The 23,368-nt window shown below is 41.5% G+C and overlaps 1 protein-coding gene across 1 annotated transcript in view; it reads right to left on the bottom strand.

Moving 5' to 3' along the window:
- The window catches only part of fsd1 (fibronectin type III and SPRY domain containing 1), a 41,981-nt gene extending 19,717 nt beyond the window's left edge, over positions 1-22,264 (bottom strand). Inside the window, exons 1-7 of the mRNA XM_078555684.1 lie at positions 22,084-22,264; positions 17,537-17,632; positions 11,607-11,738; positions 9,223-9,324; positions 7,712-7,734; positions 4,142-4,263; positions 1,967-2,176 (exon numbers count right to left, since the gene is read on the bottom strand). Coding sequence (XP_078411810.1) covers positions 1,967-2,176; positions 4,142-4,263; positions 7,712-7,734; positions 9,223-9,324; positions 11,607-11,738; positions 17,537-17,632; positions 22,084-22,101 — 703 coding nt within the window. The 5' untranslated portion in view covers positions 22,102-22,264. The remainder of the gene's footprint in view (positions 1-1,966; positions 2,177-4,141; positions 4,264-7,711; positions 7,735-9,222; positions 9,325-11,606; positions 11,739-17,536; positions 17,633-22,083) is intronic.
- Positions 22,265-23,368: the final 1,104 nt, after the last annotated feature.

Here is a 23,368-nt window from a genome sequence, read left to right as displayed (position 1 = left end):
CTCACCCCCTCCCCACACCGGAAGTACACAGCGCCTTAATTGGCCTGTCCACTCAAAATGGCAGCGGGGCCCGTTTCGGCGGCGGCGATCAGCTGCCCGCCCGCTGCCGAGCCGGTGGGGCCCGCCCATCAGAGGCAAATTTCTGTCCCTGGTTACCATTACTGAGACTAGCTTTATATTCCAGATTTCATTTTTAAAAAAAATTGAATTTAAATACCACCAGCTGCCATGGTGAGATTTGAACCAATGTCTCCAGAGCAATAGCTAGGCCTCTGAATTATTAGTCCAGTGACATTATCACTAGTCCACCATCTCCCCTAAATTAGCTCATTTCAGCTGGGTTAGAAATGAAAGTGGTACAATTGCTTTCAGTGAGAGATAGGGAAACCAGACAGTGTCAGAATTCTTTTCACTGATAAGTGGCAACAGTTTAGGGCCAGCCAAGGCTCCTTCCCCTATTGCTCAATCGCCAGATGGCTGATGTTTATTATCTTGGTTTACATTTGAAGGTGTTTTACCCTCTGATGTTGGGACCTGTGAACAATATCCTGGCAATGACATCACAACAGAAAGCAGAAAAGTGGAAGCAGCTCAGAAGTTGCACAAGTCATTATCTAAACATACAGGGGGCTTAAAAAGTTTAAATTTGCACAAGGACTTTAACACCTTTAGATGCAGACATGAAAGAAGCAAAATGTAAATGGAATATAAAGATTTTTAATGCTAATCTTTATTGATACTGTGTTAATGTTTTTCTGACTGAAAATGACAACAGGAGGAGAAAAAGTGAACTGGTCTTCAATTCGCCAAAGCTCCTTGACAGCACATTCCAAACCCACCGATCTCTATCACCTAGAAGGACAAAGGCAGCAGATGCATGGGAGCATCACCACTTGCAAGTTCCCTTCCAAGTCACTCACTATCCTGACCTGGAATTATATTGTTGTTCCTTCACTGTCATTGGGTCAAATTCCTGGAATTCCCTCTCTGTGAGTGTATCTACAGCATATAGACTGCAGCTATTCACCATTAACTTCCCAAGTGCAATTAGGAATGGGCATTAAATGCTGGCCTAGCCTGCAACGCACACATCCCAAAAATGAATAAAAAGAATAAAATAACAGCTGGGAGAAGAAAATTTACTGCTCCTTATAGGAAAATTGCAGCACATAGGAACTCAATTAACAATTGGATAAAAAAGTTTTTGCATGTACACATCCGAAGTTATTAAAGTTTAAAGTTTCACAGGTACTTTACCAATGGCCTGTAGGATAACATTATGTACATTCGTCACCCTCTACTGTAAAATATATTTGTAACATGCATATTTCACGTAAAAATGAAGCTTGCATTTATATAGGACACAATCACGTCAAAATGTTTCACACAATTATTTCTGAAGTGCAGTCCCACTGTCCCTACGTATACAAATGGAGCAGCCATTCAGTAAATATCACATCTCACAAACAACAATGTGACAAGTGACTGGTAATCTGGTCCTGGTGGTATTGTTTGAGGGAGGAATGTTATCCAAGACACTGGGAGAACTTGCTGCTCTACAAATGATGTCCCGCAATCTTCCATGTCCGTCTGACCCTGCAGGCAGGGCTTCAGTTTAACAATTAATCTGAAGCATAGTAGCTTCAAAAAAAATACACCACTCCCTGCTCTACACTGTTTTGCCACATTATGTGCTCAAATCCTTGATTGGGCCTTAAACTCAAAACCTTCTGACTCAAAAAGCACCGACAATTGTGCTATCAATGAAAGAAAAACAAAATTGGTTTGGGGGAGGGGAAGGGCATAATTTCTAATCCTAGAGTGACAGCACCATCACCTTTGAATCAATGGATCATAGGCTCAAGCTCCACTTCAAGGATTTGAGCACACTATCTGGCCAGACACTTCAGTGGAGTTCTGAGGGAAGGCTGCACAGCCAGAGGTGCCATCTTTCAGATGACGTTACCTGACAAAGTGAATTCCTGCTCCTTGATGCCTTCTGTCACCATCCAAGGGTGCTCTTCCTTTAGCCGTGGGGGCCCTTCATAATTGGTTTTGCGATATTCTAAAACATAGTGATCGATCTTTCCATCATCTTCAGGCATTCTCCAGACCACGGTCACACAGTTGTCTGCTACCAGGCACTCGGACACATCGATTTCCGGAATACTTGGTACTGATGACAAAAGATGGCAAAAACAAAGACAAAATAACCTTCATCTTGCATTGAGACATATTGGAAGTGACCCAGTTCTGATAATCAGCGAAAATTGTACATTGTGGAATATATTTTCCTCACGATTCACCTTAGGCACTGACCTTTCAGTGTAAATCTACAAGCTGAGACACTTAGCATCAGCACCAAGCTGTCTTCAGACAGCACACTGTAATAGGGTACACTGGGCAGTGATTAGGAGTGGGAGCTTCTCCAGCCCAGCCAGGCCAAGGGCAATTGTAGCACTCCTATGGTCAATCCATTAGAATTCTGCTAAGTCAACAGAGACCAAAAATTGAACCTGGAATCAGGTTGGCCTCCATGGCTCTGTCCCACACATGGCAGAATGTTTACCAACTAAGTTCTTCAATATCTTCTGATAAAAATGAATTTCCAAGTACATAATGTACCCAAGAGATTTTTGTTTTGGTGGTCTGTTGCCCAACATCTTAGTTGGAATAAAATGGTCATCATTCATGTATAGCTTTCTCACCACAGATGCAGAATGCAGATTAAAAAATGCAAGTCTTCCCCATTTACAGTGCAGCAGGTAATTTTCCCAGCTGGCATTGGTGGCTGGAAGAGTTTGTAGACCCAGCTAAGTGACATGTTGTCTCAATGTTGTTCCATTGATCGAAGCTGATTAACTCAATGGGCTGGGTTTCTGGGGAGACCATGCACCTTTAAAAATGGCACCTGGGACCCGACTCCTGACCCCATTCTCAGGGTTTCCAATTTTTAAACAGAGCCTTTTAAGGGCGCAGGCTGGTTTGGGTTGGGAGCCCGCGCCCTGTATTTCTGACCTGGCCGGCTCCACTACGGGGAAAGGCATGTCTTGGTCCTCTGCAATTTTCACACAGTCGGGCCAGCTATCCAATGAGGTGTGTTTCACAGAACCTCAGAGGTGCCATGAATCAGTCTGCTTGTGTGAGCCTTTTGAAAGGCAAGTTCAAAAGACTCTCCTCGTGCTCCCATGCCTAGGTTTGCCCCACCCACTCACCCCTATGGCTCTGCAAGCCCCCCATGCCAAGCTGTGACCCCCAAACAATCCCTTTGGCCCCCATTCCAAGCCATGCCCATTCACCCACCAATGTTTAGAACGGATTAACCCTACAGTTATAATAGGATGTGTTAAAAAAAAGCTTTAAAGAAGTGATTGGTAACTTTCCACTTTCTTAAAAAAAAATCCTTTTTACTACAGGGCAATAAAAGTATCATCCAGGTCCTTTAAAGTTTCAATAGCTGAAACTACAAACACTTGAAATCTCTTATCCTGTGTAAATAAAAATTCTGCAACTGACAGCATAGATCAGAGAGCCAGAGCTGTTAATCAAGCAATGTTTTCGCCAGGAGTCGGGTGTTTCAACAGGCTAATGGATGTCTGGACATTCAGCCAGGAGTGCATAATGAGGCTTGAGAGTCCAGACATCTATTAGAGTACTTCACACCTTCGAATACTTTCGCTTCTTCGTGGGCACTTTGCATCTTTGTGGGCACTTCCTCCCGAGCTGGGAATTTTCTCCACTCCTGCTACCCACCTTGAGGATGGAAATCCAGTCCGATGTTGCTATGTGTAAGCCAAGCGGGTAGACTGGTAATCTGCTCCTATATTTCTGCCAATATTGTTCAATGGTGTGTAAGAGCAGAACAATTTGGTTTTACCCATCTTTCTTTGACCAAAAGTGCAAGTCTACAAATCATGAGTTGCAGAATTAAGCACAGATGAAGTAAACCATTCACCCCCATCTAGTTTACCCATTTATAGAAATCTACAATCACCACCCCACTGTCCCCACTCCTCTTGACAGTATCTAACTACCTCTTGAAGGAGTTCAGAGTTTGTGCCTAGTAGACAATGCAGATAAGCCTGTGAACGTGTCAGGGCAAAGGGGAAAAAAACATGATACTTTTATTTTACTTTCTTACCTGGCAAGAACTTCAATGTACGAAGGATCCTTTGTTCTTGGGAGAAGTCGACCATTAGGTGGTTCATGTTGTCACTGGCCTTGGCCTTCAAGGACAGCCTGAACGCTGGTGCCATGGTAACACTGCACAACAAACCCAAGAACTAGCATTACAAACAACTCATTCAACTTTCCTTCCAAAGCCATTCAAATATAGGTGAAACAACCATTGACAAAATGGATTTTAGCAACAAGGCAAAGTTAATGGAAGCCTACAATTGGTATTGGGCAACCTTGCATCATACCAAAGGTCACTCCCTAGACCTTTACAGCTAAAAACACTGCGTTGCTTCAACCTCAGCTCAAAATATAGAATGAGGGAAGACCATCTGACCCATCAAGCTCACGTCTTTCACAGTCCATGTTTCATCTAACCGCTAACTTATCATCAACTATACTTCATTTGTTTAATTTGCTTCCACATTATATAATCTACTATATTAGGAATTCAACTCCACCCATTCATGTTCTTAAGGTAAACTTTCCCCAATTAGGATGATTTCCTAAAATCAATCTCCAGGACACTGCTGTGTGTAATCCTGGAAAAAAATCATTGGGACACTAGAAGATTATTTTTTTGCTGTTTTCTTTGAACATTTCTCTTTGCCAGATATAAAAACATTGAAAATGGGGAAAAAAAAGGCTGTTTGGCTAACAGTCAGCATCAACCAATTGGCAAATAAGTCCTTTGGCTTTTGGCGTAGGAAGGCAGTACGTCACAAGGATGGATGTGTTGGCTGAATAATAGCTGGACCGTGGGGGTAAATCATGTGATGAAATCTCCAGGAATACATTTAATCAGTTAGCAACCCTAACACAAAACGTTGTACACTGTGTTGGCCACACCAAGTGAATTGATTGTTTTTACATAAATACATTACAGTGGGGCTTAAAGTTGAAGGAAGTAGAAGGGCTGGTAGCAGCCAAGTTATTTTGGCCAGTGTGAACATCTTCTTCCCCGTTTCCCATTGTTGAAATGATTAATTAGCAGAAGAGAGAAAGACTTGGGTTACCAAAGGAGTTGTACCGAAATCTGCTCCATAAACAGTGTATAAGTGTACCGCCACTCCAACCAGTTACAACACTTTCATTAAATATGACCTGTGCAATTTCATGGGAGCTTTGGTATGCCAAAAGTAAGAGCCGCTTAAATTACGTAGAGATGAAATCAACACGCCGCACAAACCATCACATACAATGACCTAGTAGTTATAATTGTTGAACTCCAGTGGAAAGGTCAAAGTGCTTTGGTCATTCGAGAACCACAGCTGTGTGCCAATTGTAAAAGTCAGCCCAAATCTAGATTCTTTTTGCTGGCATTGAGTAACATCAAAGAAATTGTTTATTTCTTGAATTCAGATTTTATAGGAAGAAACTTATGGAGTGTTATACAGCAGTTACAGAATTATACCAGGGCTAAAAAGGTTAAATTACAAGGAAAGATTGCATAGAGTAGGCTTGTATTCCCTTAATATAGAAGATTAAGAGTGATCTAATTAAGGTTTATGATGATTAAAGGATCAGATAGGGCAAAGGGAAACTATTTCCTCTGGTGTAGGAGTCCAGAATTAACTTAAAATTAGAGCTAGGTTATTCAGGGGTGATGTCAGAAAATGATTCTTTACACAAAGAGTAGTGAAAAGCAGCAGGTTTTGCTGCCAAAAATCTATTCAAGCTAGATCAATTGAAAATTTCAAAACCAAGATTGATAGATTTTTGTTCGGCATGGGTATTAAGGGTTATAGAACCAAGGATAGTAGATGAAGCTAAGGTACTTAACAGCCATGATCCCAACTGAATGGTAGAACAAGCCTGATGGATTGAGTGGCCTACTCCTGTTCCCATGTTCCTAAGGATTGCATAAATAATTAGCAAAGAGTCAACAAGAACAATGTAATCACCAAAATAACAATTAGTGTATTTGGCTGCATAGGATTTACTCACTTTGAATTATCCTGCATAAATCAGTGACCTGGGAATAGCTTCATAGCCACCTCAGCTAAATAACTGCTGCGTTCTTCTGCACCAGTGTCAGGTTAAATCACAATTTCCACTAAAGCAAATGCAACTGCCGTAGGGTGCACCCAGCTCATTCTATTCAGTGATGTTGTTGAAATGGGAAGATAATCTTAAATGGTGGGTTACCATCAGGTAGGAAAGTGTTTAACAAATAGGTGAACCTCTCCAAAACCCTGGTTGATCCTAAACTGCAGTACTGTGTCCAATTCTGGGATCCACACTTTAGGAAGGATGCGAAGGCTTTAGGAGAGGGTGCAGAAAATATTTAAGAGAATGGTTCTAGGGATGAAAGATTTCAGGTACCTGGATAGACTGGAGAAGCTGGGGCTACTATCCTTAAGAGAAATAAAATCGAGAGGAGATTTGATAGAGGTGTTCAAAATCATGAATGGTCTAGACAGAATAGGTAGGGAAAAACTTGTTGGCAAAAAGATTGAGAACCAGAGGATATGGATTTAAGGTTATTGGCAAAAGAGCAAGAGGAGACACAAGGAAAAACTTTTTTTTTTTAAATAAAACACAGCAAATTGTTAGGACCTAGAGTATGGTGGTTGCAGATTCCATTGTGGCTTTCAAAAGGAAAAGAGAAAATATTTATAGGACTACAGGGGTAAGGGTGAGTGGCACTTGCTGAGCTGCTCCTATAGAGAGCTGGCATGGACATGATGGGCCAAATATCCTCCTGTGCTGTAACCATTCTATGAACAAGTTCGACTATATTTCTTCTATACATAGGTGTTGGTAGAGCAGGGCATTTCTGAATATGAAGACTCTGTTCTCTGGTACCCCCAGACGGTCCAAGTGCTTCAAAGCACTAGTGAGAGAGGCTTTGATTGTCCTGGGATGTGGGCATGCCAACATCCAAGAGTTTGCAGACATAGTGCAGGCTCTGACTACCAGTTCAAACCTAATTACTTTCTTAAGTATGTAGTCACTGATCCACATTAAAATCTTCATTATAGATGTGCCTAACTCATCAAAGTATTATTCAACAACTCTTTCCTTGGGCCTCAAATTCTTGTAATTAGAGACAGACAATTTACCTGCAGTTGCTCACAGTAAGTCAGATGATTTTTAAAAAAATAAGGTCAGGGCTATTCTCCAGTGTAATGCCTAATGTATTATTCCCTGCTAAAGTAGAACTGCTTCTTTCTAAGGGGGCAAAGGCCAACAGTTAAAGGAACATAAGATTCATGTCATAGTTCAATTGTTTGATTAGAAAACTTTTGACGAAAGGAAAATGCTTGAAAGTTTATGATTAAAGGTCAGCAACACCCAGCATTAAGTCACTGCTTTACATCTGTAAAAAGTAACCTGTGGAGATTACATACATCTTCTATAGGTAAATATAAAATGGAGGCCCGGCACTAAAAAGGGTTAACTTCTAGAACAGGCAACAAATGAGGCAAGTGATTTAGTTATCGCCGAGAGACAGGTCAAAGATTCATGCGGTCCTTAATTCAGGTTAGCTGGATATAAACATGCATTGAAATCAAAAAGTATTTTACAATACCTATCTTTAATCTGCTTGGCAGCCTTTGAAGCAGAGAGGAGAGAAGAGACAGAAAGTCAAACATGCAAATAAGTACAATGATACAAACTCTTGTTAAGCAAAAGTTTTCATATTTCTGTCAGGTAAACCAGCCACGAGCCACATTCATGCAGCCAGCTAGGTATTTTGGAATTATAGCCATTTATCTGTCTTGCTGCGGATATAGAAAGCATTCAAACATAAAAAGACACGAAGTGCAACACTGTAAAAACACAATCATTACAGAACTCCATCTTAGACACACAAGTGCCCCCACAATCCAGACTTTGTTCATAGCTTTGGTTAATCTTTAGATTGCCAATCGGTTCCAGGAAATTTCCAATTCTAGACTGATCAGTTTAGTTTATTTCCGAGCATTGTGACATGGGGACAAATACTATTAGCAGTAACAAGTCTACTCAGATAGCAGGAATAGACTTACTAATACTAAAAACCATTTAACAAATGCTGAAAGTATTAAATGTATCAATTCTGCTTGCCATTACTCATTTTCCCTTCCTTCCCAATTCTCTCGGTCCCACTTCTTAAACAGTTTTCGAATCAATGCTCTGAACAGCATTACCGACCGTTATACAGGGGTATCTGGAGGCCTTTTCCATGTCTCTACAATTGGAGGCATCTTAAAAATGAAACTTAATTGCTCACAGGCTTTTTCAATGTCAAATATAAGTACAAGCACCCAAAAATTATCGCAGGATTTTTAACTCGTATTAGGATCAGGCATTTTAGGGAGAGACAGAGAAAAATCATAAATTTTTTAATTCTAATAAAATGAAACAGGTAGCATCCCAATGACTCAGTTGGTAAATGCACTGTGCAACAAGGAAGAGAATCAATAAGGCAAGGAAGATTTGATGTTTGGGTCAGTAGTATAAAATTTTACAAAAAGACAGCCAGGCTTGCTGGTGCTAATCGTTATCCAGTGATTGCGGTTGGAAAATTACCATATACTTGTTGAAACAGGTTGGGGCTTGGCTGTAATACCCCAATGTCGAATAGGTGTATGACGTCATTTACACTCGTGTGAGAAAATAGTCACTTGGGCAGATACAGGAGAGCATCAAGGACCTGTGCAGCCCACACACTCCAACAGGAAGCAGAAGGCGGCAGGGGAACACCGTACAGAAGGCTGGTAAACAATAGTCCATTCAGTAAGTGCAATACTGGGTGGTTGGATTGGACAGTTGAGAACTTAAAATAAACCATGACTCCAAAAGATTCACTAATCGTTCCATTTTAGCGCACTGTATAAACCTGGCACCCTTTTAATTAGATTCCCTCCATTCTTCCATCCAATTATACTCTATGTTGAGAGGATTTATGTAAATTAGGAAATTAAGATTGTTTAACACCTTTAGTTAGATATGTCATTTTAAACACTTTTCTAACATATGCAACTCATGACATTTCTTCGGAATAAGCAAAAGAAATTTACTAAACAAAGGATAATTTGGGGGAAAAAAAAAAACTACCTGGCTCAAGCCACCTGAGTTTGCCGTGTCCAGTGTCTGGTTTGCAAACTCCAGCAGCTCCTCTGAACTCTCCAAAGCCTTGGTACAAACGGTCAGCTGATTCTGGCAGGAGACAGGAGATGTGAAATTATTAACGCAAGGGATCACCAGTTGAAAACGATTCAGTGGGTCAGACAAACATGTTGGTCAGGATCCAGGTGCAGGGCCAAGGTAGTTAATGCAGGGCACCACCAAGGCTGAACAGAATAGAATTCGTTTTAAGAAAAATGTTGAGGTGGCTACTGAGCGAAAAGATCGGTGGAATGGAAGATCGAGGTTTGAGGGATTTCAAGTTTGGATGAGGAGAGGAGTAAGAGAATAGACAGAGTATGGGGAGTTTAGGAATAACAAGGGAAACAAAATTCATTAAAACACTAGCTTGCAGTAACATTAATAAACAAGATTGAGATTATCTTTGCTCCTACCATTTTTTAAAAATTAAAATCATTCTTAGTAAGGTTTCAGTTCCTATCGGTTTGACTGAACAGGCAGCCTTTTGGAAAGGCTAGCCAGGATTTCATACCTATTTGAACAACCCTGGACACAGTTTTGCTAAGGTCTACACTCCATGCGCCTCTTGCTTCAGAACTGCCTACAGCAATGCTATACTCTGGAATAATGATACATGTGTAAATATGCAGTCCTCCACACGGTAAGCTGAATGGAGGCCAGGCACTTCCATTCAGAGGTCTTGAGATTCTTTAGTTTAGTACAATCTTTCACTTCTAAGAATATTGCTCTAATATCTCCATCGTATTTATGACTTTCCTTTCTCACTGGATAACAAGAGAAAGTGGCATTGAATCCCAACTCTGCAGGAATGAATGTTTCTGGCTGTGAAGCCAAACCCCAGCAAGGGGTTTGAAGCTTCAACACAAACAGCATTTTGACTTCCATTTCCTTCAAACAATAATATATATTATGCATGAATTTGGCTCAGTGCTAGCATTCTTCCCTTTGAGTTAGACATTTGTGGGTTCAAACGCCACTCCAGCTCTTAAGCACATAATCCAAGCTGATACTTCAGTGCAGCACAGAGGGAGTGCTTCATTGTTGGAGGAACCAGCTTGCAAATGAGGTAGTAAATTGAGGAACCATCCATCTGCAAGAGATTCCATGACACTATCTGAAGAGCAGCAACAGTGTCTTCCCAGTGTTCTGGCTAACATTTACCCCAACACCAATGAACTGCTCATCTGGCTTGCATGGTGTTTTTGGGACCATGTGTTAAAACTGGGTGACACATTTTCCTAATATTAAAAGGAATTCATAGGTTGTGAAGTCCTTTGGGATGTTCCAAGAACGTGACAGGTGCTATACAAATACAGCAACCTCTTCAACCTCTGGACCTCTGTTGTCCAGTTGCTACATTCTTCCCCCCCTCTCTTTCTCGATCCCCCTAGCATTTTTCTTTTTCTGCTCAGTAATAAATGCAGTACCCAGATGCAGCAAATGGGCCTGTGCACATCTGCGGCCATTCCCACTCCAGCGATGGGACACTAGATTTTGTACAGGCAAGCTAGGATTAGCTATAGGTCTTTGTGGCTCAGTTGGTTGCATGTTTGCCTCTAAATGACAAGGTTCTGGGTTGAAGTCGCACTGGGTCGTTAGTGTGTGGAATTCTCTTTCCCGGAAAACAGTGGAGGCTGAACCCTTGAACTTATTCGAGGCAGAGTTAGACAGGTGTTTAGCTAGACAGATAGACAAAGGAGTCAAGGGTTATGGGGGATAGACTGCAAAGTGGAGTTGAGACACAACCAGATCAGACACGATCTTACTGAATAGCGGAGCAGTCTCGAAGGGCTGAATGGCCTACTCCTGCTCCTAAGCTCTTCGTTCCTAGGTTCCAGGGCTTGAGCACAAAATCAAATTAAAGACTGACACTCTGGTGCAGCACTGAGGGAGCACTGCACTTTCAGGGGTGCTGCCTTTTGGATGAGATGTTAAACTGAGGCCCCATCTACCCGCTCAGATAAATGCAAAAGATCCTATGTCACTATTTTGAAGATGATGAGGGCGATTATTCCCCCTATCCTGCCCAATATCTATCCCTCAATGAACATTATATAAAAAAAAATCTTGTCATTATCAGTGTTGTTTGTGGGAGTTTTTCGAGTGCAAATTAGCTGCCAAGTTCTACATTACAACAGTGACTACACTTCAAAAAGTACCCCTGCTGGCTGTAGAGTGCTTTGAGATGACCAGCTATAAAAATGAAAGTTTTCCTTTTCATCTTTACTTATCTTGTGATTGACACACCGGGTATTGGCTATGGCTTAAGCTACACTAAGCATTTACTACAGTAGCTATCATCGACAGCAGCATTGCTGGGCTGAAGAACCTACCTGCAGTTCATACGTTTTGCTGGCTCGTTCTTGCTTGATCTTTGTTACCATGTCTTCCTTCATCTCATCCAGAATGGTATACAGTGAACTATATTCTGTCTCCAGGTCCGAGAGAGCTTGCTCAGAATTAACCTTGAAAAGAAAAAAAGTAGGGAGGTGGCAGGAAATCAAACCAGAATGAGGCATGAATCATTTGTCTGGAAGTTCAAAACCTTTGTCAGCAGAATTGGTTATTTGGACTTATTTACAAATGCCAATATTTTAAAAAAGATCACACAAAGCCAGAACATCACGAGCAACAGGGCTGTAGCTTCAGTGCTTTACTTTAGTTCGTGCGCCCAAACGTTCTCTTCAGACGCAACACAATTCGAGAATCTGTTGGGTGTTTCTCTACAGTTCAGGCGAACATAATGCAAAAATGCTAAATATTTACATTCCTGAAACAACCAATGTCTTGATAAGTTGCCGTTACTGCAAATTAAGCTTTCCATGTGCTTTGCCATCATGACTTATTTGCCCATCAGCATCACATACTGACATATGGTTATGTAAAAAAAAAAGGAGCCAGTACCACACCCACCCAAAATGGCTGAGGCAAAGCCAGTGAAAAGCATCTCTCCAATAGGATGAACAGGGAGTTCAAATCGCAGTTGGATGCGAGGTTAGCAAGTCAGGGTTTTGCAAGAATGCACTTGGAAGGGTGGAAGGTCCTTAACTTTTTCCTTATGTTATAATTCATTTAGTACATTTAAAAAAAAAATAAAGAAACTGAAGAAAGCCAGGACCACAGAAATATCACTGGGGTTGAAAAAGAGCAGGAAAAAAAAAGAGGTAGAATGGAGGACTTCAGGTTAGCTGTAAAAAAAAAAAGGATTTTAGAATGCATTAAGAAAAAGGGTAATAATGCAGAATCTAAAAGAATAAAAGATAGTGAATGAGACAGTGAGAGAGATAAGAACTTATAAGGAGGGCAGAATGTGGAAGGGGTGTGTTCCAAATTTGCTCCATTAGAATGGCGAAATGCATATTTAATACGAATATTTTGAAATGTCAGTCTGGATCACTTGGTTGCACTCAGTCAGCAGGTTCAAACACCACTCCAACACCTGAACAAATAAATGTTGGCTAACACCCTACTGAAGTATTAATGGAGTGCTACATTGCCAAAGGTGCTGCCCTGGTGTTTCAAGTGGATGTTAAAGTACCTGTGGAACTATTCAAATAAGTGCATGGGTTCTCTAATATCGACGGGAACATTCCACCTTCAACCAGTTATCAAAAAGTAGACTTATTGTGAATGGAGCTGTATCGACATAGAAGGGCAGCACCAGTGGGATACCAAAAAAATCTATACTGAGCTATTGCTGTTCACAGTGAATATATGATTTGGAAGAAATTTACCACATTTTGCAGATGACACCAAGTTGAGGGTGAGGAGGGGCTTCAAAGCATAACAGGCAAGATAAATATAAATGGGATGAGACACTAAAGCCAAATACAGCACATTCTGGAAATCAGAAATAAAAGCAGAAAATGCTGGAAATACTCAACAGGTTGGCAGCATCTGAAGAGAGAAACAGGGTTAACATTTCAGGTTATAATGAAAAGGTCACTGACCTGAAACATTAACTCTGCTTCCCTCTCCACAGATGTTGCCAGACTGGCTGAGTATTTCCATATAAGAGGGATCAGGATACATTGGCGAGGTTCAACAAGTGACAAATGACATTGGACATGGATAAATTGAGGTAACGAGAATAGAGAGTGAAAACAAACAATGGGAATATAAATTAAATGATTCAAGGCTATATGATGCAACCCAGAAGAGGAATCTGGGAGCACTAGCTCACTAAAGCACACAGTGCAGTGTGCAGCAACATTTAAGTTAAGCCCACCAGATCTACAGGTAGAGGGATGGAGAGGAAGTTTAATAGGTTATAAGTCTCCATAACACACTGGTATGGCCTCTGCTGACGTACTCCATAAAATTCTGGTTACCATACTACAGTAAAGCTATTCAGGCTCTGGAAAAAAAGGGTAGCTGAGTTAGGGGAACAGGGTGTTGGAACTGGGACCTGTTTTACACTGTGAAAGAGTTTGAGAGTTCAAGATTGTTAAGAAAACAGATAAATTGAACTCAATAATATTTTTGGATTATCAAAAAGTTCTAGGATCAGTGGTCATGGTTCAAACTTAGAGGGAACATGCAGAAATAATATAGATTTAACTACTTTTATGCAGAGGGTGACAAATGTGTGGCATGGATAAACCCAGGAAGCTGATAATGGAGAATACTTTGAAATATTTGCCCAATTATGCACTCAAGTCTTCGAAGTGAGGCTTGAACCCATAGCAAGAGTGTTAGCCTGATTGAGGTTAATCCTTCGCTTGCATGGAACATGAGTAACGGTTCAAATTGTGACTGTGGCCATCTTCCCTAAGAGATCCATTCCTGGTGGCATCTCAACCATTCACAATGCATCAGCTGAAGCTGTTGAATGGACTGTTCACCTCAAGATCAAATTATAACTGCTTCCCCAGCCATTTGAATAACAATAAGAAAATTCCTTCAACTGAGGGGGGTTCTGCATGGTGGAGGTGTTGTCTTTTGGACGAGATATTAAACCAAGGCCCAGACAGGACAGAAAGAAAATTGCAGCACCCCCACTGCTGCCCTGGCTAAGATCAGCTAACTTGGCACAAACAGGAGACCATAACTGAGGCATGATTGCTGGGGCCAATCTCTACATAATTAAAGGAGAAACACAATAAGTAAGAAAGCCTTTGATGCTGTTCACTGACAGATGCACCACCATCCCAGCACCTGTCAATTTAATGTTCCTTATCTGTTTATAACATTGAATGTTACTGGCACATTGCTGTTCTCAGAGGAACAGGATCAGGGCCTTTACACCAGTAGGCACATGAAGCCTGAAATTCAGCAGCATTAACACTGCTCATTCCACCTGAGATCACCGTCATTAATCCACTCAATCCTCTTGGTAGATTAAGCAGTGAACAGAACGTGCAGACATACTTAGACTAATGTACATTTCAAACAGATATATAATTATTTTCTAAATATTCTACCCATCTCACCTGAATTTTCATCTTTGCAATGCTTGTGTTCAGTTAATGCATTAAGAAACAGTGGCTGGCTGAACCCTGTTAAGTTTGTCAAACCCTGTCCACTTCAAAAAGGTCCACAACATACAAGACTGCTTCAAACATATAGAAAATATCCTGAAGCTGCTTGCTGCTATATCATCTGTCTTAGTCAGGTACAGTTCCATTCTCCAGACCTTCTCCAGTGCCTTACTCAAGTGACTTTCTGTACATTTAAACCCAAGCAGCAAACCCAAGAGTGATGAGCAAAATAGCAGAGTCCACATCCCACATCCAGTGTCCACGACAATGGGCCAATATATGGTGAGGAGCAGTAGGAACCAAGGGCAGGATTTTCCGGTCCCGTCCACGGCTGGAATTTTCTGGTGCTGCTGAAAGACCATTAGACGTAGGTGCAGAAGTAGGCCATATGGCCCATCGAGTCTGCTCCACCATTCAATGAGATCATGGTTGATCTGATAATCCTCAACTCCACTTCCCTGCCTTTTCCCCATAAGCCTTGATTCCCTTGCCGACTAAAAATTTGTCTATCTCAGCCTTGAATACACTTAGCAACCCAGCCTCTACAGCCCTCTGCGGTAAAGAATTCCACAGATTCACTACTCTCAGAGAAGAAATTCCTCCTCATCTCTGTCTTAAATGGATGATCCCTTACTCTGAGATTATGCCCTCTGGTCCTAGGTTCTCCCGTAAGGGGAAACAACCTCTCAGCATCTATCCTGTCAAGCCCCCTAAGAATCTTACATGTTTCAATAAGGCTGCCTCTCATTCTTCTAAACTCCAATGAGTACAGGCTCAATCTACTCAACCTCTCCTTGTAATAAAATCCCTCCATACCTGGGATCAACCTAGTGAACCTTCTCTGGACTGCCTCCTATGCCAATATATCTTTCCTTAGATAAAGGGGGCCAAAACTGTTCACATTATTCTAGGTGTGGTCTAACTAGTGCTTCGTATAGTTTTAGCCAGACTTCCTTTTATACTCCATTCCCTTTGAAATAAAGGCCAACATTTAATTTGCCTTCCCTATGAACTTGTATGCCAGTTTTGTGTGATTCAGGAACGAGGATCCCCTAAATCCTTTTGTGTTGCCGCTTTCTGCAGTCTTTCTCCATTTAAATAATATTCAGCTCCTCTATTCTTCCCGCTAAAGTGCATAACCTCACATTTTCTCACATTATATTCCATCTGCCAAGTTTTTCACCACTCACTTAACCTGTCCATATCCCTCTGCAGACTTTTGTGTCATCCTCACCACTTGCCTACCCACCTATTTTTGTGTCACCTGCAAACCCGCAAACTTGGCGATAGTACATTCACTTCCCTCATCCAAGTCATTAATGTATATCGTAAATTATTAATTAAGTCAATGGGCTTTTGGCCGGCTCTCCGAATTTTCCGGTCCCACCCGCGACATCCTGGCCCAAGTCCATTCTCCATGACCCCACTGTTACTAGCTCAGGGACACGGAGTCTGACAGTAAAGCACCATCAGCGTTCCATCACAGATCAAACTCAGTATAGACCAAGGATCTAACTAGAAATCTTGCTCATCCATGCAGGTCAGTACCACAACACATACTGTGTTTATTCACGAAGTGAAAGGGCTATTTGTAGTCTATTTCTCTGTTGGCCCTTGTGGAATAGAAAAGTAAAAGCTGTTGTTGCATTATAGCAAGTCCTGTGCCCATGCTCCTGGCTCCTTTCCAGATGGCTGCAATCGAAAAGCAAACTCCGCTGGTTTTAAGGCTTGTAATTTTACCTTTGGGCTGGAGCATATCACACAAGTTAGCCACATATCAGGAACTGATACCAACAGCATGAGTCTGAGTATAGAAACAGACTATTTGGCTCTATGGTCTAAGTCAGACCAGTCTGCTCTATCAAGCTTCCTGGCACCCTGCTTTATCTAACCCTATCAGCAGTATATACTCCTCATGTACTTAACTAGCTTTCCCTTAAAGGATATCTACACTATTCGCCTCAATTACTTTAAGTGCTAATCAGGTCCACATTCTAACCACTCTCTGGGTAAAGAGGATTCCCCTGAATTCCCCGTTTGATTTATTAATGATTATCATATATCCACGACCCCTAGTATTGGGGTTCTTTACAAAGGGAGACATCTCATGCATCTAAAAGAGCAAGACAATGAATGGCTCCGGGATATTTGCAGTGTATGCATTTGAGGCAGATTTATACAGTTTCAAGTTCTTTATAGGCAGGTCTCACTTGACTGATGCCTTTTGCATAATCATTACCCTCGATCATTGCAAACTTTGAGTTTCAATCCGAGTCTGTCTTTATATATGTGTCTCCATTAGCACCTTCAGAAGGACAGGCTAGAGAATACACTGAAGGAAAGCTAACTGCATTTGGCCATTACACTGCCCAGGAATTAGATACACTTAGAATACTCTCTCTTTCACATAAACACACCATTTACTTTAAGTCCTCAGTCCTTCTTTGAACATGGAATACCACCACCTACTAGTTCCCCTGCAAAGCAGATACCATCCTGATTTGGAACTATGTTGCCGTTCCTTCACTGTTGCTGGGTCAAGAATCTGGAACTTTCTTCTGAATAGCACTTTGTGTGTATCTATGCCAGATGGACTGCAGCTGCTCAAGGCAGCAGCTCACCACCACCTTCTCAAACGCAATCAGGGATGGGCAACAGATGCTGGCCTTGCCAGCAATGCCCACATCCCATTAAAGAATAAACAAAAACAAAATGAAGAGCTCAGCAGCTTGGCAGTCTGCTAGGGGCTTGCATGCTGGATACAAAATAAATACCAGTGTTACCTCAACATTCTTCAGGGTTTGCTTCAGCACAAAGACAAAGTTCTGGACCTCTTCATTCTTCACAGCCAGGGTAGTGATAATCCTCTTCAAAGTCTCCTGAGGAAAGTTAAGAGGAGCAGGGAGAGTTGGAGAAGAATATACTCATGGTATTCTTTTCCTCTAGCGAAAATAGTATTGCCACCCGAATCATCCACAAGAATCGGCATAAAAGTTTAACTTTGCATAAAGTGAAGGGAATCAGTGTTTTAAAAATCAATTTTTCACTCTGATTTTTATATCCCAAACTTGGTATTACCCGATCATTACTTCCTGATTTATCTCACCTTCTCAATATTGGTGCTTTGCACTACAGGCCTACCGCCATTACATTATTTTCTTAATAAATATATTATTACATGATATATTAGAAGGTTTTATGCATTTTTTGGCCATTGGTAGCATTATGTCCTGACACAGCTATGGCAAAGCTATATTTGGCAGTACTGATGAATCTGGCAAGATGCTATGAAAAAGATTACACGACTACACTGTTCAAATGTTATTGGATTGCTGGCTTCAGCAACTAAATCCCGACAATTGTCTGGCACACAGGAAAGTTCAATGGCACGTTATCCATCACTTATGTCATTGCATTGCCAACAATACTGACTGGGTTATCAATTCTGTCACAGCAATTGCTTAGGCCTCCAAAGCCCAAGTTTCCACTGTTGGAGTTGTCACAGCGCTGCTGCATTATGGTCAAGTTTATGGTTGGGTATGCTCATTCAATTGGTGCTGCGGCAGTCACAGAGGAAAAATTAGCAAAACACAGAAACGTGGTTTATGATTCACTTCTGTGTGACACTCTACACTGTAAGCTACTCATATCTGTTGTTTATGCATGGGAATTTACCAGTCTTAAACAGCTGTCCCCAGAATATCCCAAGAGAATGATTTATAGGCATCAACTTTGGATTAGCAGTTGCACTCTCTTCCGAGTCAAGCCATGGGATGAAGCTGCACTCTAGAGATTTAAGCACATAACCTTGTCTGACATTCCACTGCAGTACTATGGGAGTGCTGCGACATACTACCTGAGATGCCATCCTTCAGGTGGACTTTAAATAGATCCCACTGCACTGTTCAAAGAAGAGCAGAGCTCTCCCAACGCTCATCACCAAACCAACACCACTAAAACAGTTTAGCTGGTCATCTTATTGTTTTCTGTGGGATCCTGCTGTGTGCAAACTTGCCGCCACATTTCCCTACATTAATGACAACAATTCAAAAAGTACTTTGTTGGCTACAAAGTTGTGAAGGCTTCTATGTAGATACATGTTTGTTCCTTCTTTACTGGTTTCTCTTGGCTCTGCACGTTTTCCAATCTATTCTACTCCCAATGCTTATGCAAGCACCTGCACAGGATGATGGCTTAAATTAGCAGCTTTAATCTCAGTGGAACTGTGCATTCAGACTCTACTCAATTTCTGTGCTGGTGAGAAAGCATGTTTAACTACAGAACAGCTGGAGCACTGAATCGGCTGCTGTTCCACACATCATGTGCTCCATTGGCCAACACAGGTGTTTAAACAGGTTGCTGTGGGCTGCATTGGAAATGGGACACAAAGGTTAAAGACATCCTGGGTATTAGATGCTATTTGATTGTTTAAAGCAACAATAGCCTTAGATTTACTATTAAATTTGATGTGTTTGGGATTATATAAATTGTTGTTCACTATATTGGAAGCCAGTTTTTATGGAGATGACTATAATTTGTCACGTTAATTTGCTCCCATCTCCAGTGCACCCACTGGTGTAATGTAGTTCAGTCTGTCCCCCTCAGCTTTCAGGGATAAAAATCTAGAATCACAGCATTTTTCAGTGTTTAGGTCAGAAAGTTTACTGAGATTCTAGCAAAGCCTCTAATGATCTCAGAACAGAAGTGATTATTTGCAAATTGAGAACTAAATGCATTTATAATAATGTGGTCATAACAAGACATCATATAAATAGACTCAATAGCTTGATCCTTCTCTCTCTTTTCTACTCCAATCCGAGATCACAGGCGTTCACAGAAGCAATCTCACGTGTGTAATGGAATCTTTTGAGTGTTTCTGTACACCAAGCTGTGCATCCATCACAATATAGGGCAAGCCTGCATTTAACTGAACATTTACTTAAGTAGCCTTGCTCATTTTCCTCAATAACACTTTTTCTCCAAGTGTTACTTTCAAGAAAGTTACAGCGCCCTGCGCCAAGGAGTGGTACAATATAGCCTGTGCCTCCAGTTCTCCATCCATTCAACTCTTGCTTTAGGCCACTGTACAATGAAGACAGCCTTTCTCTTCCCATTCCACAGGCTCCTCCATGCACCCTCCTCTCTTCCTTCACTTCCCAGGGGCTATTCTTTCCTTTCTCTTCCAAGCACTCTCCAATCCCTTCCTCAGGCCCGTAAAACTTTAGGACTTCTCATTTTAATAAGGTCTCCTCACTGGGCTGTAGGTAGCAACCCCTGCACTATATTTAGTACCATTCTCCCATTTTCCATCACTTGGTAGCGGTACGTTGATATCGGATGTCGGGAAAATAACACTGAAGTAAAGATCCATACTGTTTAAGCTTACTCATGTCTTTGCACCACATATCTAATAATGCTGCCAAAGCTCACAGTGTCTAGGGATACACGGAATGGTCACTTGAGCTAGAAGGTGACTTTGGAATCCTACACCTTTTAAGCGGTTGAAGGAGAAGGCAGTAAAATAATCATCTGCACGATATAGCTCATTGACTCCCCTGGGAGTTATGTAGGACCCATGCAGGGCTTGAGGTTGCTGTGCTAGTTGAAATGTAACTTTGGGTTTACTCACACAATTCAGAAAGCCCATTCAGTGATGGGAAGAAGACTGAGAATTTAGTCCAACTTAAATTAAAACAAAGCATAAAGTATCATTAAATGCCTTTGAGTAAAAACATCTCCTTGCTGAGATAATTGCCTTCCTTATTCAATTGTTGCCACTGAGCAAATGCTGCCAAGATGATTTTACTTGTAGCACAGTGCCAGGGTTAGTGACTACCATGTGTTCATTCACTTCACAAAAACTTCAAATGCTGGAAATCTAAGATAAGAATGTTGGCCCTTCAGTTTGCTTCCATCAGTATCTGAAGAGAGAAGAGACAAGTTAATGGCCGATTCTGGAACAGGGTTACAGCAAAAACAATGACTTTTTCACCTCCTCGGATACTGTTGGACCCTATCTGCATCCCCAGCAGCCTCTAATTTTCTTCCGCATTCCCTTTGCAGAACTGCTGCTTGTTTCTTTCTCTCCGGGCCCCTTTAATGCTGTCCAAGATTCAGGCTCTTGCTGACATGTCTTCCCCTCTCACTGTCTTTGGTGGGGGGGAATGGAGGATGGGGCAGGGGCAGGGGCAGGAGAAAGCAAGGAAACAGCATTAGGAAACCTCCCCTCAAAACTGTCAGCTCTGGTTAATTTGGGGCTCTGTGAATTGGCTGTAAAAGTCTGCAGCTCTGAGCTTTGTGAATACAAATGACAGCAGCACTGCTATAAAATGGGAGTGCCAATGGTACAGTTTCTGCATAGAAACTGGAATTCACTCACAGAGTGTGGGACTTGTACTAATTTATCTTTCTTTATATGGTCTACAATCAGCAGGTTGCCCACACATCAAAGGTAGCTTAATTTAATTCCAAATTCTGGGACCCACAGAAAAAAGAACAAAATTCAAAGCTTTCCATCACAGAAATTTTCTATTTTAAAATGTCTTGCCAAATTGGCAGAGACAGTGATAAACCCACCCACTGTTTCCACAGCCCTTAACCATTTTGATATACTGATTATAGGTTACAAATCAGATTTATAAACTTGACAGACTGGATGAAGTGACTGGTACAGTCTGCAAGTGCACAATTCTGGTTTATATAGAAGCTTAAAGATAACAGCAGTGCTGACACTCCCTCCAAACTGGTCCATCTTTAATCCAGCTCAGACACAGGCCTATAACTACCAGCGAGATCCAATTTACTACTTAACTAGGTTAAATAAAAATAACTAATTTCTTAACGGTATATATTAAACACCCTATATAATTCATGCAATATAAAATATAATATATCATCATATATTGGAATACAAATGAACAATAGTGACCACACCTGCAGTATTATTCCAACTAATCCATGCCAAGAACAGTCTGTACTGGCTCAGTGAAATAGCAAAACGCAATCATTTAAAATTACCCCTCCCATTTTCGGTACCAAACTCTGGGCTGCATTTATTTTAAAAAAAATCTCAAGTCTCATTGACATCTGAATTTAATGATCAAATCAGTCTGCACACATTAATCGACAGGAAAATGGGCCACAGATCGTCAAAATGGTTTGAAATTCATTTGTGTTGCTCCATAGAAAATGCAAAACCGGGTGCATTTTGCAGGTCAATTTCTCTCTCCTTCCCCCCCACCCCACTCCTCAGTTCCCATGCTGAAAGACCAGGTTGCGCTGCAGGTTGGTCCATTCATTGTAGGTGTAACATTGTTACTCTCTCTGTTACCTTATTGTGATCTGCCATTGCGGAATCGCGACTGGGAAATCCTTTCCGTTCCTTGAAAATAGAGCCGGTTGCATTTACATTGCGCTGGCTTAGTTTCCCACCTCGCCTTTAAAATTCCGAACAAAGCACAGTAAGAGCTACCGAGGGGGAGAAAGGGCCTTTCACTGAACAGCTCCAGCTCTGCGCAATAGCAGCGCACACTACAGCGGATTGTGGGATTTGTAGGATTTGCGGACTTTCGCTGTGCCTGTACCACATCTCCACAGCCGGAAACATCTCTACCCTTCAAAGCTTCAGCAAATTACATTCTTTTGGACCACTAATCCTGGGGTTAAACTTATGTTACACCAAAATAATAGTGTTGAAGACGGCAGTCCTCTTGACTATTTTCCTGTTTATAATGAAAAACTAATTCTTTGAACAGCTCCTTATGTCAATATGCCCTTTACATGAGTTCATTTTGGAGTCCAGAGGTTTGACCTTCTAGGCAATCACAGAAGCCATTTTGCCCCATCACTGCCCCCAAAACAGCAAAAATATGAACACTAATTAATCTGATTTGTTGATGTTGGCTGAGGTTGAAAATTGGTCAGGATAGGACTCCTCACCCTTCTCCGAATGGAGTTTATCTCAGTTAATGTTTCATCCAAAGGGCCAATACCCCTTTGGTTCTGCACTGGTGTCTCAGCCTAGACTGTCCACTCAAGCCCTGGTTTGGGGCTCAAGCCCACAAAGTTGTGGCTTTGAGCTGAGAACTTTCCTAACTGAGACAAGTGAAATGTCTGTGGACTCGGAACACATTGTTGGGGTGACTTCAGTCTGAGGTCACTGTGACAAAAATGGTACTCCGTCCCTCTCCATCAAAAAACTTTAATTCCCTGGCTTCCAAATAATGCTTGAAAAGGCCTTCACTTAGGGAAGGTCTACAAATTAAACCACTGCTAAAAGAAAGAAACATGCTCAAAATATTCAAGTCTATGTTGCCTGCGGTTTTCGAACTTGAGCTGCGCTATTCCAATTTTCTCCTGGCTAACCTTCCATCTCACACCCTTCGCAAACTTGTGTTCGGCCAATCCTCTGCTATCCACATCCTAACCATAGTTAGTATTGTGTACATATATGGGCTATAGCTCAAACTCCTGTTCACCTGTCACCCATGTGATTGGAGTCTCCTTATTGGCTCCCAGTCCAGCAACACAATCCCCATTTTCAAATCCTTCCATGGCCTCACCTTTGTCTTTGTAATCTTCTCCAGACCTACAACCCTTCAAGATTTCTGCACTCC

This window comes from Cetorhinus maximus, chromosome 13, assembly GCF_964194155.1.
Source record: "Cetorhinus maximus chromosome 13, sCetMax3.hap1.1, whole genome shotgun sequence".
Taxonomy (NCBI): domain Eukaryota; kingdom Metazoa; phylum Chordata; class Chondrichthyes; order Lamniformes; family Cetorhinidae; genus Cetorhinus; species Cetorhinus maximus.
Note: the sequence above shows the minus strand (reverse complement) of the source record. Positions and strands in the feature narration are given on the sequence as shown.